General features: G+C 48.0%; 3 protein-coding genes across 5 annotated transcripts; all 3 read left to right on the forward strand.

Annotated features, from left to right (window-relative positions):
* The first annotated feature begins 36 nt into the window (after positions 1-36).
* On the forward strand, positions 37-3,348 carry LOC117865104 (BIIDXI-like protein At5g11420). 2 transcript variants are annotated; one of them, XM_034749186.2, is made up of 3 exons: positions 37-242; positions 1,963-2,460; positions 2,575-3,348. In XM_034749186.2, the coding sequence occupies exons 1-3, from the start codon at positions 164-166 to the stop codon at positions 3,126-3,128; spliced, it is 1,131 nt and encodes a 376-aa protein (XP_034605077.1). In that variant the 5' UTR covers positions 37-163; the 3' UTR covers positions 3,129-3,348. The 2 variants fall into 2 exon arrangements, with proteins under 2 accessions (XP_034605077.1, XP_034605078.1); XM_034749187.2 differs by having other exon boundaries at positions 2,578-3,348.
* A 4,591-nt stretch (positions 3,349-7,939) lies between these two features.
* Positions 7,940-12,522, forward strand: LOC117863235 (BIIDXI-like protein At5g11420). 2 transcript variants are annotated; one of them, XM_034746855.2, is made up of 3 exons: positions 7,940-8,164; positions 11,022-11,519; positions 11,615-12,522. In XM_034746855.2, the coding sequence occupies exons 1-3, from the start codon at positions 8,026-8,028 to the stop codon at positions 12,175-12,177; spliced, it is 1,200 nt and encodes a 399-aa protein (XP_034602746.1). In that variant the 5' UTR covers positions 7,940-8,025; the 3' UTR covers positions 12,178-12,522. The 2 variants fall into 2 exon arrangements, with proteins under 2 accessions (XP_034602746.1, XP_034602747.1); XM_034746856.2 differs by having other exon boundaries at positions 7,941-8,164; positions 11,633-12,522.
* Positions 12,523-16,451: 3,929 nt separating this feature from the next.
* LOC117863281 (uncharacterized) lies at positions 16,452-17,313 on the forward strand. Its single transcript, XM_034746918.2, has one exon. It carries the CDS (start codon positions 16,666-16,668, stop codon positions 17,152-17,154), a length of 489 nt encoding a protein of 162 aa, XP_034602809.1. The 5' UTR covers positions 16,452-16,665; the 3' UTR covers positions 17,155-17,313.
* The last annotated feature ends 2,172 nt before the right edge of the window (positions 17,314-19,485 follow it).

Consider the following 19,485-nt stretch of genomic DNA (forward strand, 5'->3'; position numbering starts at 1 on the left):
ATATAAGCTGCGCGAGCCCGGTCCGTGGATGTCGCTTGCTCGCTCCTGATTCGTTATCAAAGCGCTTTGGTTCGCACGGCCGGTAGCTAGGTGCTCCACAAAGCTCAGGAGCTACCAGCGAAACCTGCTAGGGGCTTGCTCGTGAAAAGGGAACCTGCGCGCGATGGCGAGGAGCACACGTTCCGCGGTGCTCTTCTTGGTGCTCGGCGTGGCTGCTCGAGCGGTTTTTGCCGTCACCGATGGTGAGATATCGCGAACCCGTACTATAGTGTAACCCTAGCACCATTTGCTATGTTTTTTTTTTGGAAATGAATGCTATGTGTATTTGTTAGGACACTAGTACTACGTTTTGCTCTCCTTTTGGAACACGGCCAGCACATAATATTTTTTTCTTTGCTCTAATGCTAAGTAGATGTGCTCATGTTCTTCCTGTTTAGTTTTCCTAGGTTCAACGTCAACTCTGTCCCGGGGTCAGGCTGGCATTGCCTTCTCAGTTGCACGGTAGCATAGTACGGACGTACGGTGCCTGAGGAGAAATGCAAAAGTTCACCGTGTGTTTTGGCCTGCCTTCGCACCAGAGCTTGGAACCCTTGCCTGCTTGCCTCACCTGGCCTCGTTAGGCAAGGCTAGCCTTGCCAGCGGAGGAGAGCCATTCCGGCCCTCTCGCTCGAGCGAGAAAAAACTTGAAAGCACAGATAACGAGGCAGCCGGCAAAAAAATAAAACCGCGTGAACTTCGCTCAGCCAGGCTAGGCGAGCGCTAGCAAGAGAACCAAGCGGCTCCTTAGAGGTCCATGCGAGCTACAAGATTAAGTTTTGGTTGATTTTGGACCGTGGGTGCTGACCAAATTGGCGATGGTGCAACGTTGTCACCGCTAGAGATGTGGAGGCGAAAGTTTGGTGCATGGTGTCAAACTGTCAAAAGATAGAGAGATTAGAGAGGATGTGGGTGCAGATCCGATGCCGGGAGCCTCAAAAGATGAAGTTGGAGGATAGGGTGCAAGTGAGGTCACTGTCATAAAAAGTATAGTGGACGTAAGGATGAAGGAGAAGATGGCGGTGGCCAAGATAGTAACTCACAGGCATTAGATATGTGAGCAGCAATGCAACGATTAAATAATTTGGTTGGCCATAGTGGAGGTACCAAAGATTTTCAAGGCGTAAGCCTCTTTAAGAAAAAAAATCGGAGGGACGTCTTTCCATCCTATTAAACTTATTTTTAGTTCATTTGAGATAGAGGGGAATCGGGAGATAGAATTGTGTGAGACAAAAGGGACTATTTTTATATGTAGCGGATGGATAGAGGTAAAATGGTGGATGCATAATTTCAAATATAGATGAAGCCTAAAATGTTCTCGTACTTCATATATAATCTCCGCTCAAGTAGGGGTGGATCTAGAAAAATTTGAGATTTGTTGTGCTACAAGTGTTTTTTACCTTTTTTTTTCAAGCGACGAATTCTAACGGTCGGATCTAGATTAGAGTGCTATTGTTCATCTTCATCTTCAGGCTCTGCTTCAGTCGCATGTTACAGTGGCGCCGCTTGCCCTTGCTTACCACTAGCCTGCCCCCATCCTTGAGGTCATCATCTTTTGTCTCGCTGCCCCTACCGCTTACCTATCGCACATTCGCACCCCTTACCTAGCCCAACCGTTCTCCTCCTACGCCTGAGCATGGTGGCAGCCCCACAGCCTTGCCGCTTCGCCCCTGCGCCCGTCTCCGCCGCCTGTCCATCCTGCCTTCATCAGATCTCTTTCTAAGCCGCTAGCACACCCAGCAGACGCCTACCTCTACGGCTCTACCAAAGAGGGTCAAAGTGTAGAGAGATGGAAAATTTATTGCCTGTATACTTAGTTGAATCTTAAAGTACTAGTAATAGTCGCAAAACTGACCACCAATATAATGCACGTCCCAGGCTGTATACATGTGTCTCCTCAGTTCTAACAACATCTTGTGCGCGCAGGAATTCTACCGAACGGACACTTTGAGCAAGGACCAGACAAGTCGCAGATGAACGGCACGAGAGTGATGGATCCCGACGCCATACCCTACTGGAAGATTTATGGGTTCGTGGAGTACATCGGGTCCGGCCAGCAGCAGGACGACATGATCCTGCCCGTGCCGGAAGGTGAGCAGGCCGTGCGGCTGGGCAACGATGCAACCATCCGGCAGCAGCTGGACGTGACCCGACACACCTACTACTCCATCACCTTCGGCGCGGCGCGCACCTGCGCCCAGGCAGAGAAGCTGAACGTGTCGGTCACCCCGGAGTCCGGCGTTCTCCCCATCCAAACCGTGTACACCAGCAGCGGCTGGGACTCCTACTCCTGGGCCTTCAAGGCCAAGCACAGCACCGTGTGGCTCTCCATCCACAACCCCGGCCACGAGGACGACCCAGCGTGCGGCCCCCTCATCGACGCCATCGCCATCAAGGCCATCCGCCGTCCCCATCACGTCAAGAGTAAGATCGATTCCTCGATGCCCTGCACTTGCACGTGCAGGATGTGCAAGTGTTTAGCTTATTTTACCTGAAATTAGCACTGACACTTGAATTGGTGACTGAACCCAACTGAAGCAGACAACATGTTGAGGAACGGAGACTTCGAGGACGGGCCCTACATCTTCCCGAACACGCCCTGGGGCGTGCTGGTCCCGCCGATCATGGAGGACGACCACTCGCCGCTGCCGGGGTGGATGATCATGTCGGACACCAAGGTCGTCAAGTACGTGGACGCGGCGCACCACAAGGTGCCGCACGGCTCCTACGCCGTGGAGCTGGTCGCCGGCAGGGAGTGCGCGCTGGTGCAGGAGGTGCGCACCGTGCCCGGGCGGCCGTACAGGCTCTCCTTCTCCGTCGGGGACGCCGCCAACGGGTGCGGCGGGTACCTGGCCGTGGTCGCGTACGCGTCGCGGGCGACGCTGAACGTGCCGTACGAATCCCACGGCGCCGGTGGGTCCAAGCGCGCCGAGCTCGAGTTCGTGGCGGACCACAACCTGACGCGCGTGGTGTTCCAGAGCGCCAACCACTACATGAAGCCGGACGCGACGCTCTGCGGCCCCATCGTCGACGACGTCTCCCTCGTCCCCGTGCACGCCCACGCGCCAACTGCCCGCCGGCTGCGTATGTAGAGCACATCTTGATAGGTGCGTGTTGTATGTGGCCATTTCTGCGAGCTCCAAAATCGCCTGGGATATGGCGTATCTGCAGTGTCATAATAATGTGATTTGAGATAAGATGTAACACTAACGTGTGCGCTGACAGCTGAGCCCTGACCTGCTAGTAGTTGAAAGAGTTTTCAAATTGAGAGTGAAACTTGCATCCTTTGTAGATGCACGTGGGATTTGTGCCTATCGCTCAACTAGAATTTTTATTTTACAAAAACATCTTACTATTATTAATTGGAGGCTCCTTTTAAAGCCTCAAGGTGAAGCCAACACTCTAGAAAAAGAGAGAAATCCTAGAAATTCTCATAAAAAAGCAAAACATCTAGCCATCAATTTGTAGACTCGAATCATCATAGCCATTGGATCTATTATATTTTCTAAAAAATTACCCACCTATGCCATTATGAAAATAGCCTAAAGTAACCCCCTAAATCTGCCTCTAAATTACCCACCCATGCCATTATATAAAATAAACTAAATAACCCCTAATCTAACTTACCCTGACGTGATGTGTGAAAAAATTCAAAACAGATGTACGCAAATCTAATTTGTTACGTGATAGATGCACGCACATACGTGATCTATTTTTTCTAAAAAAATATACTAATGGTTGCATGTGAGTAACCCCTAATCTAACTACCCTAACGTGATGTGTAAAAAACTTCAAAAAAATATGTATGCAAATCTAATTCCATTACGTGACAGATGCACGTATGTACTTGATCTATTTTTTTAAAAAAATATACTAATGGTTGCATGTGAGTTGGAATGTACGTACGTAAATATATTTCTTGACATCTAATAGATTATTTCTTTAGGTATGTAATAATTATGTTATATGCAACATATTTTAAATGAGACGTGGCGGGTCAAATTTTTAGGTGAAGTGACAATTGTATCACACGTAACATTGTAACAAGAAATTGCTTGGACATGAGATTAAATTGTTAGCAGCATCAAAAATAGCATACATGTGCAGATGTGAAGAATAAAAATCATACTATGAGACATGGCAGATATGAGACCTACACGCCGTTGCATGGTAGTAGAGAAAAAAATTGTGAAAAAAAATTAAAATATTTATGATGCTATGCACGCATGCTGATGGAACTTTAAAGAGATAAAAGACTGGATGGATGCATACATACATGTCACCGGTAGTTGGAAAGAAGTGGGTTAGTAGTTTTTTTCTATTTTCTATTTGGATTTTTTTCTTAATAATCAAGGGTCTATATTTAATTCACGAGTATACTTTAGCAAGGTCTGTCGTATAAAATTACTCACTTATGTTATTATAAAAATAATTTAAAATTACTTCCTAAATTAGTAACTAAATTGTCCACCACTAATACTTAAATAAAAATACCTTAAAGTAACCCATAAATATGCATCTATATTACCCACACGTGCTATTATTAAAAATAACATGATGTAACCTAAATTTTAATCCAAATCATCTTAATTAAAAATATAGACCAATATATGGTTCTAAATCATATATTAGTATATAATATAATTATTAAGGTACATATGCATGATGTGTGTCACAATTTATAAACATATAGAACAAGTGATGAGAATATTGATTTCTATGTTAAAATTATAGCTCAAACTTAGGATCCATTATTAAAAAAATTGAAGCGCATAACTGCGATGCAACGTGAAAACTTAAACATTATAAATATGGATGAAAATATTATAGAGTAATTACTAGCTAAAATCTATCATAATCGGATATAGATAATAAATATACATCTATATAAATATTGTGTTCGAATATTTAAAAAATGAGAGGTACCTCAGGGTAATAGTTTTGTAGCAATACGGCCTCACTTTTTTTTTCCATTGGAGACTACGTTCTACGAGACACGCTAGAAAAAGGACAAATCCTAAAAAATTCTCACAAAAATTAGAAATATCAAACACCAATCCAGTAAACTCTAATAATCATAGTCATTGGTCTGCGATATTTTTTAAAAAGTTACCCACCACTTTCATTATGAAAATATTCTAAAATAAACACTAAACCTTTATATAAATTGCTGAGCTCTTCCAATCCAATTTTCTTATGCATATAATTATAAAGCATAACTTAAAATATCATTCTAAATTTATATCTAAGTTACCCACGTATGTTGTTATTAAAAATAATCTAAAGTAAGCATCTAAATCGTAATCTAATTATCTTCATGTGCATCATACATAAATGTCCAAAAGTAAATATAGAAATGCTAAGTTAAGGTATACACACATGATGAGTGACACCATATAGACCATTTATACATGTATGTGAGGAAGTGATGAAAAATATTAATTTTTATGCCAAACATAATATATGGAGGTGCAATACAAAATGAAAAAAGTGTGGATGTGGATGAAAGTTGTAGAGTAATTATTAATTAAAAATCAATCACAACTAGAAAAATATAAGTAGACATCTATATGAGTATTATGTCGAAGGATTAAAAAATGAGAGAGTAATAGGTAAACAATTTTAACTATTAATTATAAGTTTAATTTCTAAATAATTTTCAAATACAATAACTTTTAAAAGTATTAACACGTGTGGGAGCACGGGTTGATGGACTAGTTGGTATAACGACTGGTAGAACCCAATCAACCAGGCTCGAGTCCTAAACTCATCATGAGTGGTAGACGACGTGCACATTGACAAAGGGGAGATGAAAGAACTCATCAAGAAGCAACCCGACTGAATAAGCCGTGGGTGAAAATGACAATTAAATTTGCACAATAGAGATAAAAACATAGGGAGTGGTATTTTGGAAATGGATCGCCACTTTTAGTGGTATTTTAAGTAATAATGATCTTTTAATGGCACTTTCCGACAACAATGATCTTTCGGTGCTACAAACTGATTTTCGTTTTTTTTAGTTGACGAATAAGGCAATCCTTTCCAATACATAGTATCATTCCGTTGTTTCACATGATGACACATGGGATCGGAGAATTGAGATGAAATGAAGTCTTTGCCTGTAACAGACAGTGTTGAACAATTTATAAGTTTTTGATAGAGTGTACACATAGGGCACCTCATTCAAGAAATTGGAGTTAGCCTTAAGCCAATTCCAGATAGTTTAGCTATCATATAAGCAGTTCGTTGATATGGTTGGAGAGCTAAAGAGGAAGAAAGAGAGAATCTGCCTCACATGACTAGATCCGTGCTCTGGGCGAGCCCTCATTTCCATCCAGCGATTTTTCACGCGAAATATGCGTTGTGTGGGATTCGAACCCACAACCTCCAGCCTCACGCGTAGCTTCCTTGCCATCCCACCTATACACCACATCTGACTATACAGGGGATGCTATCCTTTTGTATTAACTCGTGGGGACCCTTTTATCCCGGTTGGTGTGGTTGGAAATACCAACCGGGATAAAAGACCTCCTTTTATCCCGGTTGGTATTACAAAAGGGTTCGAGGGATTTAGTCCTCTTTCAGTCACCTCGTTGGGACCCTTTTATCCCGGTTTGAAACACCAACCGGGATAAATGACCCCCTTTTATCCCGGTTGGTGGGGGTTTTTTATCCCGGTTGGTGTTTCAAACTGTGATAAAAAGCCTCTCAGGGTCTTTTTTTTCCCACTAGCCTTTGCAACCGGGATAAAAGGTCCCGGTTGGTGACCCCTCACCAGTGACCGAGCTTTAGTCCCGGTTGGTGAACCTTTTATCCCAGGTCAACTTTAAACCGGAACAAAAGGGGGCGCATCGAAAGTCAATTCTCTACTAGTGAATCATGCATTGTATGATATAGTTTTTTCAGAAAATATCCTGTTAAAGCTATAAAAACTAGCCATCGGCTTAGCCGTTTAGGAGTTCCAATTATCCTTCTACCAACTGTATGTTTTATAACGGCACTACCAATAAATATAACAGGAAGAATGATTGGCTAAATTTTTTCAGATTCATAAACGTTCTCCGTACAATACCGGTGTGGTCGAAGGATTTTGATTTTGTTTTTGAACAAACTTCAGGTGACAAGGTGGAGTCGCAACTAAGGTGAGCGAGTTCGCCGTGTGGATCTGAGCCGCTCTGTGCACCTTTTATAGGAAAAAAGAGAGAGAGAAGGTTTTTGACTTTGTGGATTCTTTGGGTCAATGCTTTGGACAGTGGAACTGTGGAAGGCATCAGGCCTTTTTCTTTTCTCGAACCTAGACTGGAGGTTAGTACGAAGTACGAACACAACAAAGCAAGACAACCGTAACACCAATCGTGTCGTGGCAGATGCGGTGGCGCGTACAGTCCCCGCCGCCGAATTGCGAGTGCGAGGTGGGCGCGGCGGAGGCCGTCGTCCTCGCGAAGAACTGGAGACGAGATGGCGCCGCGCCAGCCTACCTATGTGCCACCCTATACCAGCGCGTCGCGCGCCGGCGAGGCCCGGGCCATGGCCGTCGCGGCGGGCGTTGGACACCGCCGACACGTGTGGGATTGGGAACTGAATCGGAATCTTCGACGTGCTTGATGCCCATCATCAGCCCATGAGGGCCACGAGAGCGAAGCAGAGTGGCACGTGAGCGCACGCAGGGTTGTGCCGAGCAGCAGGTCCAAAGATTCCGAGCCGAAGCTGCCGAGAGACGTACGGGTACGGCCACCCTCCCCTGTTCCAAGAGGCGAGAGATGCCCGCTGCCGCGGGCACGATCCGGCCGGCGCGTCTCGCGGCGCGCCCTCCGTCGGCCGTGGCCGCGCCCACGCCGCCACGCGCCTTGATGCGTACGGAGAGCCAGAGTGGACCCGCTAATAAGTGGCAGCTCTTATATAAGCCGCGTGCTGCCCGGGGATGAGTTGCTCCATATCTGACGATCTGAGGGCGCTGTAGCTTTGTCTGTACCTCGGAGCTCAGGAGGTATGTACGTACCAGTCACGGCGAGCGAGATCGATACGATGAGAAGGGAGTCGGAGATGACCAAGGGCGCTCGTCGCCTGGCACTGTTCTTCTTGCTCGTCAGCGTGGCCGCTCGAGCTGTTTCTGCCGTCGTCAGCGATGGTAAGGGCTCGCGAACTAGCACTCTCTTCTGATGTTAACCTTTTGCTTTGGCCTAATAGTAGTATTGACGTGCATAAGGTCAGGTTCATGTTGAAATCATTATATTGGAACGGCTTGACCTCTAGGGTCGTCTAGATTTTCATTATACAGTCCAGGTTCGTAGAGTCCCAGTTCTAATCCTAGTTACATAATCTAAGAAATCCTATTTAGAGTACAGCGTTCTAGTTCTAGTCTAATATAACCCATACTCTTAACATTCCCCCTCAGTCGTAGCGGGAGCGAAGCGGACAATTGCGACTGGGATTGAAGTCTTGTGCTTCCTCCGTCTTCTCCACTTCACGGTCATCAATTGCGTCTTTGATGAATGGTCCGGCCTCTTTGGTGCCGTCCCTTGTCTCTCTTCTATTCCCTCCTGCAGTCATAACGGGAGTGTCTTTGATGCCAATGATGACACGGACGCTTTTGACTGGAGTTGTTATCGATGAGTTGATGTAGACGTAGCCGCTCATGATGATGTAGTTGCCGTGGTCGATATAGTGGTCGTCAATGTAGCCGCACATAGCCGAAGGTGTGAAAAATTTGCGCTATTTTGTAAAGACGGAGCTGCAATAATAATAGGCACCTTGCACTTGTCAGAGAATGCCATTGGGGGCGTCTTGCATATGTCAGAGGACGATGTGTCTTGCATATGTCAGAGGATGCCGTTGGAATTTGAGAGTTATACGTGCCAGAGGACGATTGTGTGCATATGTCAGAGGACGAGATGTTGATCATGATGCAGTCTTTGCCATCGTAGATAACGCGATCGTTGCCGTCATTGATTGTTATGCAGAGTTGCCTGCGAGATGTCCATCTCATGGACGAAGTGGCTGCGGCTGAGTTGATGAAGACCACGTTCTTAGGACCGTCGGCGATGTATTTGTCGGTGATGATGTAGATGTGCCGCTGATGCTGCTGGTGGTTGTGTATTCGACGTATGAGCTGTGCTTGTCGTCAAGCAGCGTGAAGTTCTCCGCGGTGGTGAAGACGGCTGCCACCGCTTGCTGCACTCGAGCCCGACGTGGTCGACGCAACTTGATGCCGATGACGACGAACGTCTTGAACCGTGTGCGATGGCCGGCGACCGGCGAGACCTGAGTATCTTCACGATCTGCTTTCCCTTGACGCGTATAACAAACAAATAAACTAATCTAATCTATCTGAATTGATCTAGTATGATTGGAGGGGAAAAAACTAGCTAAGGGATGCGACGCACCAGGAAGATCATGGAGATTGATCTCCCCAGGGCGCGCGCGAGCGGAAGGTGTAGATGGACCATGGATCTAACGAAGTTGGTCTCTATGCCTCTGTTACCACGTGTAAATCATTATATTGGAATGACTTTTTTTTTACCGTGCCTTAGCACGTATTTCATTAAAAGGGAAAAAGCAATTTTACAGCAGGGTAAGGCTTTGTCATCTAGAAGGTAGAGTTCACTGGTTAGTTGCTACATGTGCACCATTGTGCGATCAATTTACAAGCGCATTAGCATGAGGAGTATCTACGACAAAAGGCAACAGACTTGCGAACCTTCTAGCAATCCATGACCATGCCTCCTCTGTAATCTTGTGCACTAGCTGAGTTGTTGTTTTCTCTTCCCTGTTGAAAGTCCTTACATTGCGTTCTAGCTAAATGGACCATGATATCAGGATGACCGCTGAATCAAAGGACTTTCAGTGTACCTTGTTGATCCTTTTCGCGATGCCATCCACCAATCAATCGAGAGTTAGGTTTGGTGCTGAAGGAGCCAATTAACCCCGGATAAAACAGAATGCCACACTTGTTTAGAATAGGAGCAGTTAACCATCAGGTGGTTTATAGTCTCTATTCTTGCTTGCAAAGAACACAGGCATCGTCATTCTGAAGATTATGTCGAAACTGTCCAACAAAGACAATGCAGAGCAAGCCATACAAAGAATTTGCACTTGGCAGGGGCTCTAGATTTCCAAAAGATTTTTCTCCAGAGATGACGTATTGTCTAATAAAAGAAGGCTCTGTATGCCAAGCCATGAAGAAGCTGTGATCTCCTATCCATTTCCAAAGTATCATGTCCTAACCTCTCTAGGGTCATCTGGACTTTCATTATATAGTCCAGGTTCATAGAGTCCCATTTCTAATCCTAGTTACATAATCTAAGGAGTTCTATTCAGAGTACAGTGTCCTAGTCCTAGTCTAATACAACTCGTACTCTAACACGACATTTTATTTGTTCACCTTCTGGCGTTCAGCAGCTACGTTCGTCTAGCATTTCTTCTTCTGTGATGCTATCGAAGTTACTGTGATTTATCCTCTTGTTGGTTAGAGTTTATCTTAACATCCAATAAGTCACTGTGCTTCATCTTTTTTTTTCGTGCATGTTATTATGCTTTATCCTCTTGTTGGTTAGAGCTGGCGTTGACTTACCAGTGCTGCAGCACTATATCCTTATTCCTTCATGGTAGTGGCCTATCCAAGATTCCGATTGCCTGATTGACATCTAGCTAGCTCATATGCAAGATACAAATTTGACTTTATAACTACAGCAGGTGACACGGTGCCAGTCACATGGCGTGCGCTGCAGAGTTCACATACATCGTGCACAAGCTAGGATGTGCACAAGGAAGAGTGCATATACATCATGTGTTAGTCCGAATAACATAATTGCGAAATGTTTTTTCCATGGTTTGACCGTAAAATTTCGGTTTGGGCGTAGATCTAATTAGGGTTTGTCAAACTAGCAGTACGGATGATTTACTCGGCACCTCTGATTCACTGTTGACAAACCACTTTCCGGAATCTGTTTCGAATTTCTGACAGCTGGACCGATGATGTCGTGCAGGCCTGTTACCAAATGGCAACTTCGAGCAAGGGCCGAACAAGTCCGAGATGAACGGCACCCGGGTGAAGGACCGCAACGCCATACTGCACTGGGAGATCTATGGGTTCGTGGAGTACATCGAGTCCGGCCACACGCAGGAGGACATGATCCTGCCGGTGCCGGAGGGCGACCGGGCCGTGCGGCTGGGCAACGACGCAACCATCCGTCAGAAGCTATGCGTCACCCGGCAAGCCTACTACTCCATCACCTTCACGGCCGCGCGGTCATGCGCCCAGGCCGAGGCGCTCAACGTGTCCGTCACCCCGGACTTCGGCGTCCTCCCCATCCAGACGGTGTACACCAGCAGCGGCTGGGACTCCTACTCCTGGGCCTTCAAGGCCAAGCACAGCTCCGTGTGGCTGTCCATCCACAACCCCGGCCACGAGGACAACCCGGCGTGTGGGCCCCTCATCGACTTCATCGCCATCAAGAACCTCCACCCTCCCCATCACACCCCGGGTAATCTCTCGACACCGAGAGTCTAGTCTATATGAAGATTATTCAACTTGTTGTCCGGTAAAAAAAATTAACCATGTATACGTGCGTGATAACAGTCCAACTCGATCGTGCAGTCAACATGTTGAGGAACGGTGACTTTGAGGAGGGGCCGTACATCTTCCCCGACGTGCCGTGGGGCGTCCTGGTGCCGCCGATGTCGGAGGACCTGTACTCGCCGCTGCCGGGATGGATGGTCCTGTCGGACACCAAGGTGGTCAAGTACGTGGACGCGGCGCACCACGCGGTGCCTCGCGGCGCGCGCGCCGTGGAGCTGGTGGCCGGCATGGAGTGCGCGCTGGTGCAGGAGGTGCGCACCGTGCCCGGGCGGTGGTACAGGCTCTCCTTCTCCGTCGGCGACGGGGCCAACGGGTGCGGCGGGTCCCTGGGCGTGGACGCGTACGCGGGGAAGGCGACGACCAAGGTGTCGTACGAGTCCCGCGGCACCGGCGGGCACAGGCGCGTCGACCTGGACTTCGCGGCGGCCGAGAACCTGACGCGCATCGTGTTCCACAGCTCCAACTACCACATGAAGTTCGACGGCACGCTGTGCGGCCCGGTCGTCGACGACGTCTCCCTCGTGGCCGTGCACAAGCACGCTGCCCGCCGGCTGCGCATGTAGGGCGCCGTCTCAAAGTGTCCTATGGTGTGCGTTTGATGCGGCCGTTCCTGGGCCTGTCCAAGACTTCAAGTATCCGTAGTGCTCCCGAAACTATGCCACTTTGGCTGGAGGGTGCAAGACTTGATGTCGAACTAGATCAAGATGAGATGTTGAGCTAGAGTTTAAAGATGCGCTGATTAAATGCTGATATGTTTAGTTGTTCTGCTTGTTGGAAATACCTGTCAATTTCAGACTGGAATTTGCATTTGTTAGCATGCTCGAGGGCACATGAATACATGATGTACATCTGTGTCAGGCTGTTGACTCCCAGAAATGACAAATAAACAGGAGTAACGTTTCCAGGCATGTGCCATGCACGTTATTTACAGGTTTTATACAACTGTAGAATTGCACTGGGTGCATGATGCATGCCCTGATGCCCCTGGACTGTAGTTTAAGTCAGCCAGTGCAATTAGTCAACAGCTTAGAGCTCCCATCTTCCTTTTGGATCGACCTAGGCGGAGAAATATTCAGTATTGATCAGCATTTCTCAAAAATAAAGTTTCAATTAGAATCTGTTTGGAAATATATCCTGTTCGACAATTAACTGGACGGTTAGGTTAGAGGGACCACAATTTAACAGTTTATTTTTTAGAGGCCACGGGGGATCAGAGTCCCCAACTGAATAATTTTCCACTTATGCCACCGGAGCTAGGAATAGACCGCGTCGGGCACCAATATATGATCGGGGCATAACCCTAGAGATATAAAGGAGGACAGGTGAGAGGAGAACATGAACACCACGGCACAACCGGGATGCAACAAAGAAAAGAGAGAAACAATTCAAAGACAAGCCATGGAACAAGCTAAAAAACGACACAATCTAACAGTTAACTAGCTATTTTGTTTGAAATAAGACAAAACCATTTGAGTGCATGGATTATTAGAACTCGGTCTGTTTCCTGCATGATGACCTTTGTATATTTGATTGGGAAATACTGTATATGGTGCCAGCATTTAAAGTTTGTAGCTAGGAATTCTGAAGTATAGTAGAAGTCCATCAAGAACTTTGACACTTGAGCAAAGCTTCTCATGAATAACTAGAAAAACTCCAAATTATTCCCATGAAATGGTTGCAATAGAAAATAATATATGTTGCAGAAATATGCGATGAACAATAGAATTATACCACGATATGTGTAGCACAATAAAATACCTGTGGCTAACCATCCCATGGCAAATGCACATATACATTGAGTAGTCCAACAGTTATTATCTAAAAAACAGTTAAACCGAAAAGTTAACAAGTTATAGACTCATATTGCTTCCCTTATTATTTTTTGTTCATGGACATATAGCGAAAGGATAACAGAATTTTGGAAGCAAACACATGTCAAGAACATATAACACATCACGCGCCCAACAAAACTAGCAGACGCAGAGTAAATATCAAAATACTTATTATGAGCTTTTTCTCCCGAGTCCTGACTAGGCGTGAAACAAGCTAGCCGGTCGGAAGAAGCTAGACAACTGTTGTGGCAAACGTAATACGTGCATGCTCGATGATGATGGCCTGTACTCTCAGGTCCGGACGATCTCTCTAGTGCCCGGGGCCTCTAGGGCTCGGCCCCTGGGTGAGCTGCGCCACCCACGCCATGATCAGCGACCTCGCCCTCTCGTGCAGCGCGGGGTGGTCGGCGTACTGCCCCAGCCTGGCCGCCTCGACGGCAGTAAGAAGAGTGGACGAGAGAGCCACGGCGAGCAGCAGAAATGTGAGGACTATTCCTCTCAGCTGGGACGTCATGGTGGGCGAGATCGAGGTTGAAGAAGCCCTAGCTACTTGCTTCTGCTGACCTTGTCAGCGCTAAGTGTTTGTGCTATACGTGAGTAGTTGTGGCTGGCCAGCTTCTGTGGCATGTCTCTATTTATAAAGCCTGCAAGATTGCACGAGAGAATGTGCTTGCATTGTGTGCAAGCTTAAAAAGAAGCCTGGGCCTATAGCTACATGCTGCTGAATCGCTTGGATGCAACGAATCTTTGATATGAGAGTTTGCCATAACTGCGGCAGGAAAAACGAGGTCGATCGCTCGTCTTTTCACGCGCGGACAGTGGACAGTTTGCGGTAGGGAAGTGCGCGGTCGACCAGTAGGCCAACTAGAGCTGCAGTTTGTTGTACGCAGCTTGGTCCGTTGGCATATGGCGCCGGCCAGATCATGTGACCGAAGCACGGTACGGTTAAACTGTGCTGAAGTTCTTATGAACAGTTAGGCAAATAATATCCGTATCACGATCAAAGAGATATTTTTAAATGATCCTTAAATCAACATGGTTTATTCACAGCTCGTTCTATGTATAGAGCGATAGCTGCTACCGATGTTATACCTCGTAACCATATTATTTGGAAGTTAAAAGTGCCGCTTAAAATTAAAGAGGGGTCATCCTAACCAAGGACAACCTAGCCAAAAGGCGATGGAAAGGAAGTGTTAAATGTTATTTTTCAACTTGGATGAGTTAATTTAACATCTCTTCTTTGATTGATACAGGTTTCTTTTAACTTACCTCCTCCGAGAAATGTTGCTCATTTGTTTAATGTTATTTGTTTAATGAGTGGTTACAAGAGCTAGATAGGAAACTCAAGTATCAGGTCTTGGTTGGAACATGCGCCATTCTTTGGTCAATTTGGCTAAGCTGAAATGATGAGATTTTTAACAGAACACGAGCTTTCTCTTCTTTGCAAGTGATCTTCAGGGGAACACACTAGATCCGGTTCTAGGTGCTACTGCAAAAAGAGGAAGACAGACCCCGAATAAATTTGGGGTGTCGTGTGCTTGAATCGAGAGTGATGGAGCATTTCGCGAATCATGGATGGAGTTTTAGTGGCAGACTATCTTTTACTTTACTTTTTGTTTTGGTTTTGAGGAACTATGTGCTACAGTTCTCCTCTTGCTTTTGGCATAATTCGTGGGTTGTAACGTTTGATACAGAGGTTGGAATATGGTGTCGTGTGCTTGAATCGAGAGTGATGAAGCATTTCACGAATCATGGATGGAGTTTTAGTGGCAGACTATCTTTTACTTTACTTTTTGTTTTTTGGTTTTGAGGAACTATGTGCTACAGTTCTCCTCTTGCTTTTAGCTTAATTCGTGGGTTGTAACGTTTGATTCAGAGGCTGGAATATTAATACATGTTCCCTTTTCTAAAAAAAAATCCGTATCAAGAATCTGCTTAGCTGAGCGAGAGCCACTAGTTTTCGGCAGTCTTGATCAGTAGTTCAATTCTGTGTGGAGCTCAGCATTTGACAGGTAGTACTAGCGTCGTAGCAAATTCTTCTCTCAGAATGCATTTGAGTTCAAGTACCATTTAAACGGGCATCAATTCTCAGAATTTGCACCGGTAAATTGCTATATTCAGATTAAGCATTTTGGTGGCCACTTTTTGGTTTTGTTTTCCGTTCCAATTTGTACCTTGGTAGCACTGTATCAATATTTAAGACTAATCTGTTATAGTCTCAGGGATATAATCCCAGTTTTACTCACTCCAAATGAGTACTATAAGACGGTTAAACAACCCCTACAAGAAGCAAGAGAGGAGGTTCAGAGGGTACTCTCCCAATCTCATCGCGCCATCTACGCTAAACATGCACGCTGTGCCGGGCCGAAAGAGTACGCGAGGTGCTACTGGGCTAGACTCATCACGCGGTCGCATTTAGAGCTCTCGGAAATTTAGGCGGGCGATGGAAGTTTGATCCGGATCGGACGCCTCCACCCTCCCCCCGCCATTGTTTACCTTCCCCGACGCGCACCGTCGTGGGGGTGTGTGGGTTTCAGGGCACGGGCAGGCGCCAGGCAGCGCCAAGCACAAGAGCCCGCAATCTCGCGCGCCTTGCCGCCCCGCGCGCGCGCGACACCCACCACGGAGTACCAGAACTAACTGACCTATACCCGTAGCCGTGTATGGCCTATGTGGCCCTTGGTCCCGATCATTGACCCTATGCTATTTCTCTATGAGCTACATGCCGGTCGGTGGTCGAGACTGGTTGAAATTTGAAAAGGGTTGCAACGTCGTACTAACGTCTCTACCTGTCTTCCACTTGCAGCAAGGAGCAACATGAACGTGAACCCTATTTTTCTTTTTCCTTTTTTTTTTTGAAAAGTTAGTATGGACGATGGACAGCTCACTCTCTCCCCCTCTATAGAGAGAGAGAGAGAGAGAGTTTTTTTAGAGCATCTAGAGAGAGAATTAGGAGGAAAGTATGGACTGCAAGTATGGAACATGACTGGCCCGGTTCATCAACATGATAGCAAGTGGCCCAAACCACATTGTGGGCCAGACCTTGCTTAATCAGTAGCCCACCCAGCACATTAACCAACCACCAGTGCAAATTTTACGGCCCAGCCCAGTTATCTGACAGAAAAGGAAGAGCTACTCCCGAAGCCCAGCACCCATCATCGTCACCATCCAACTACACAGTCCGCGCTCCACGCGGACCCACCACACCACCAATCCGAGATGGGCCTGAGTCCCTCCAAGCGCGTGGACGCCGCGCTGCGGCGCGCGCCGGCGTTCGCCGCCGCCTGCGACGCCGCCTTCGACCGGTGCCTCGCGGACGCGCAGGGCGCCTTCGGGGGCGTCCGCCGGTACCAGCTCGCCGACGCCGCGGCGCACCTCCACTCGTCGCTCCGCGCGTCCGTCCCGCTGGTCCGGCGCTGGGTGCCCTCGCCGCCGCCCCGCGCCCGCGTCGACGCCGCGCTCCGCGCATCGGGGCTCGACGGCGAGGGGGAGCTCTCCCGGCCCCAGTTCGGGGGGTTCGCCGCCGAGCTGTTCAGGGAGGCCGTGCTGACCGGCGCGGCGGAGGCGGCGCTCGTGCGCGCCCCCGCCGCCGCGGCCGGGATCGTCGGGGTGGGGCTGGTGGCGCGCGCCGCGCCCGCAGTGGTCGGGAGGGTCGTCGCCGTCTACGCCGCGGGTGTCGCCGCCGCGGTTTACCTCAGCCTGGGCTAGGTTTCCCTTGTGTGTTGCCGCGGTACCTGCTGGACTGTATGTACAAGGATCCACTTCTGCAGTTCTGATGTGTTGTTGTGTTCAGGTCTGAATTCAACGGCAGTTGTTGCAAAAATAATGCGTACTTGCATAGTATGATCAGATTCCATTAAAATGGCATTGAATCGGCTGTGCTCTGCGGCTCTGCCTCTGCTTCTCTGACCGAGATGCTGCCAAACACGATGATCAGGTGGCTCTGGATGATCAGGCTTGCGCGCAGGACCTGTCTACAGATCGATCATGACGGCAGCGGGCGATCCAAGCTGTGCTTTCACCGATTTTGTCTGAATCATCCAAGATTCGGAGTGTTACTGAAACAACTATGTCACTACGTGTGCAGTCATAGGTTGTTGCTTCCACCATGCTGGATTGACTTATATCTTGCGATGCATGAACTGAAACTCGACAATCCAGCATCCACGGTGCGCTTTATCAGCATTCAGCGCCGTGCCTAGCTTGTGCGTGCGCTGGTAATTGAAGGAAATCGAATTAGTTCAGGGCTTCAGAGAATCAGAGGTACCGCATGGAAGCGGAAACAGATCAAACAAGGAGTTTGGTGTCTCTAACCCCTGTGTTCCACAGAAAAAGGGATTCTGCAATCCTCAATGGGCCGTCTGAAGCAGAAAGACGATGCCCTACGACGACACTGCGCTGCACACCACTTGTGTAGTTGCACTAAGTAAGCATCAAGGCATATTACCAAATGGGCCGAGCATGGACACTGCAGCCTGCAGGGGCTGGCTACTGTAACGTGCGAATGTCACTATATCAGACAACCTCCACCGTTTTTGTTCGTGGCCTACTGCTGTTCCCTGCTGGCAGGAGATGCAGGATACGGCGCGTGCACTCGTATGGTCGGTCCATGCAGTAGGGCACAGCACTTTAAGAATGTCCCCGCACCACACGTGTTCTGACCTCTCCTTGCAGTTGCAGTAACAGCAGCCAGGAACCAATAAACCATTTGCTGCAGAAACACAGACTGCACCTGCACTGCATATATTCGGAATGCTTCTGCAATGTAACACCAGGTGAGCGATGATATCTCAACATCTTCTTGTAGTAGTAAGTACCCGGTACTTTGCCGTTGCAGGTCACAAACAAACAACTTTTCTGCTAGCTGGAGTACTGGAGTATACCTTCTTCCAGATAAACGTAGGTGGCGACCGTGGCCGGAGCCCCGGGCTTCCACAGTTACACTGACAGACAAGCGCACCTGAAGACTGAACCAAATGGCCAAATGGGGTAAAGGAGCCATCCAGCACCGCCCACCTAACTCGTGGCCTAGTCGCCACGCCGAGCCAAGCGACGCCGGGTTGGGGAATATCCTCCTATTCCAGCTCAAGCGCCGCCGCGCGTAGCGGTTGGTGCGGTGCCGCCGTCACATGGCCGCGGCCAGCGTACCCCCACCACTTGCGGACTCGCCGAGCCGCGAGCGACCTCGCCGCGCGTCGTCGTTGGCAGTGGTGCCGAGCCGCCGAGCGCGGGCGTTGCCAGCCGAAAACAATTGCATGCCACCGCGCGCCAGGCTGATGGCTCTCCCTCTGCTCTGCTGATGTCTGTCCGCCTCGACGGTCTCGCGAGTTCATGGTCGGCAGAGCAGCTTTCTTCTCCGTCTGACAGGCACACATTTAACGGTCCGGAACGGATGGATCGGAGCGGACGATTCGCCCTCGCCCTGCCCCATCATTGATGCTGTTTCACAGGCTTGGACAAGATGATCGGTGTAGGTTTCCGTGCTGTACTATGTGTCATTGTTCTACACTTTCTTTTCTTTTCCGCTGCGGCATTTCTGTCGGTGTCGTTCACGCCAACTCGGAGTGTTTCAGGTTCTTCCTAGTCTGACTGTCACTTCTGACCGGCTAGCTAGGCACGAGCAGGACAGTAAAATAACTCCATACCACAGTCGGGCGTGTGGCCAGCACAAGCATCAACGGTTAAAACGTGAGAAAAACCAGAACCGTGTAGTATAGCCTCCGACTTAGGTAATTCTAAGTGTGGGAACTGGGAACTGAAAAGGGAAAAGGTAGTCACACCCTTGTGACTTGGGGCCTTTGCTTTCAGCTTCATCGGTGATCTCCTTTTGCTCGTCCCTGGTGTGGTTTTCCTGCGGGCTTTCAGGCTTTTCTTTTCTGTAGCTCCAATTCCTTCCACCGATCCCACTCACACACGAAAACAGGCTGGGAGGCTGTCTGCCTGTCGTATCATGTGACCTCCGCTTTACACACGCCTTCATGTGATGTTTTCGGTTGCATGATGAGTGAACTTTAGCGAGGCGTCCTATGGGGAAAAAAA

This window comes from Setaria viridis, chromosome 7 (assembly GCF_005286985.2).
Source record: "Setaria viridis chromosome 7, Setaria_viridis_v4.0, whole genome shotgun sequence".
NCBI lineage: Eukaryota > Viridiplantae > Streptophyta > Magnoliopsida > Poales > Poaceae > Setaria > Setaria viridis.

What these genes read in the sequence shown, in the direction of transcription:
- LOC117863281 (XM_034746918.2), top strand. Translation starts at nt 16,666, where the DNA reads ATGGGCCTGAGTCCCTCCAAGCGCGTGGACGCCGCGCTGCGGCGCGCG.
- LOC117865104 (XM_034749186.2), top strand. Translation starts at nt 164, where the DNA reads ATGGCGAGGAGCACACGTTCCGCGGTGCTCTTCTTGGTGCTCGGCGTG. An exon ending in GGTTTTTGCCGTCACCGATG is followed by an intron (nt 243 to 1,962) that starts GTGAGATATCGC and finishes TTGTGCGCGCAG; the next exon opens with GAATTCTACCGAACGGACAC. An exon ending in CCGTCCCCATCACGTCAAGA is followed by an intron (nt 2,461 to 2,574) that starts GTAAGATCGATT and finishes ACCCAACTGAAG; the next exon opens with CAGACAACATGTTGAGGAAC.
- LOC117863235 (XM_034746855.2), top strand. Translation starts at nt 8,026, where the DNA reads ATGTACGTACCAGTCACGGCGAGCGAGATCGATACGATGAGAAGGGAG. An exon ending in TTCTGCCGTCGTCAGCGATG is followed by an intron (nt 8,165 to 11,021) that starts GTAAGGGCTCGC and finishes GATGTCGTGCAG; the next exon opens with GCCTGTTACCAAATGGCAAC. An exon ending in CCCTCCCCATCACACCCCGG is followed by an intron (nt 11,520 to 11,614) that starts GTAATCTCTCGA and finishes GCGTGATAACAG; the next exon opens with TCCAACTCGATCGTGCAGTC.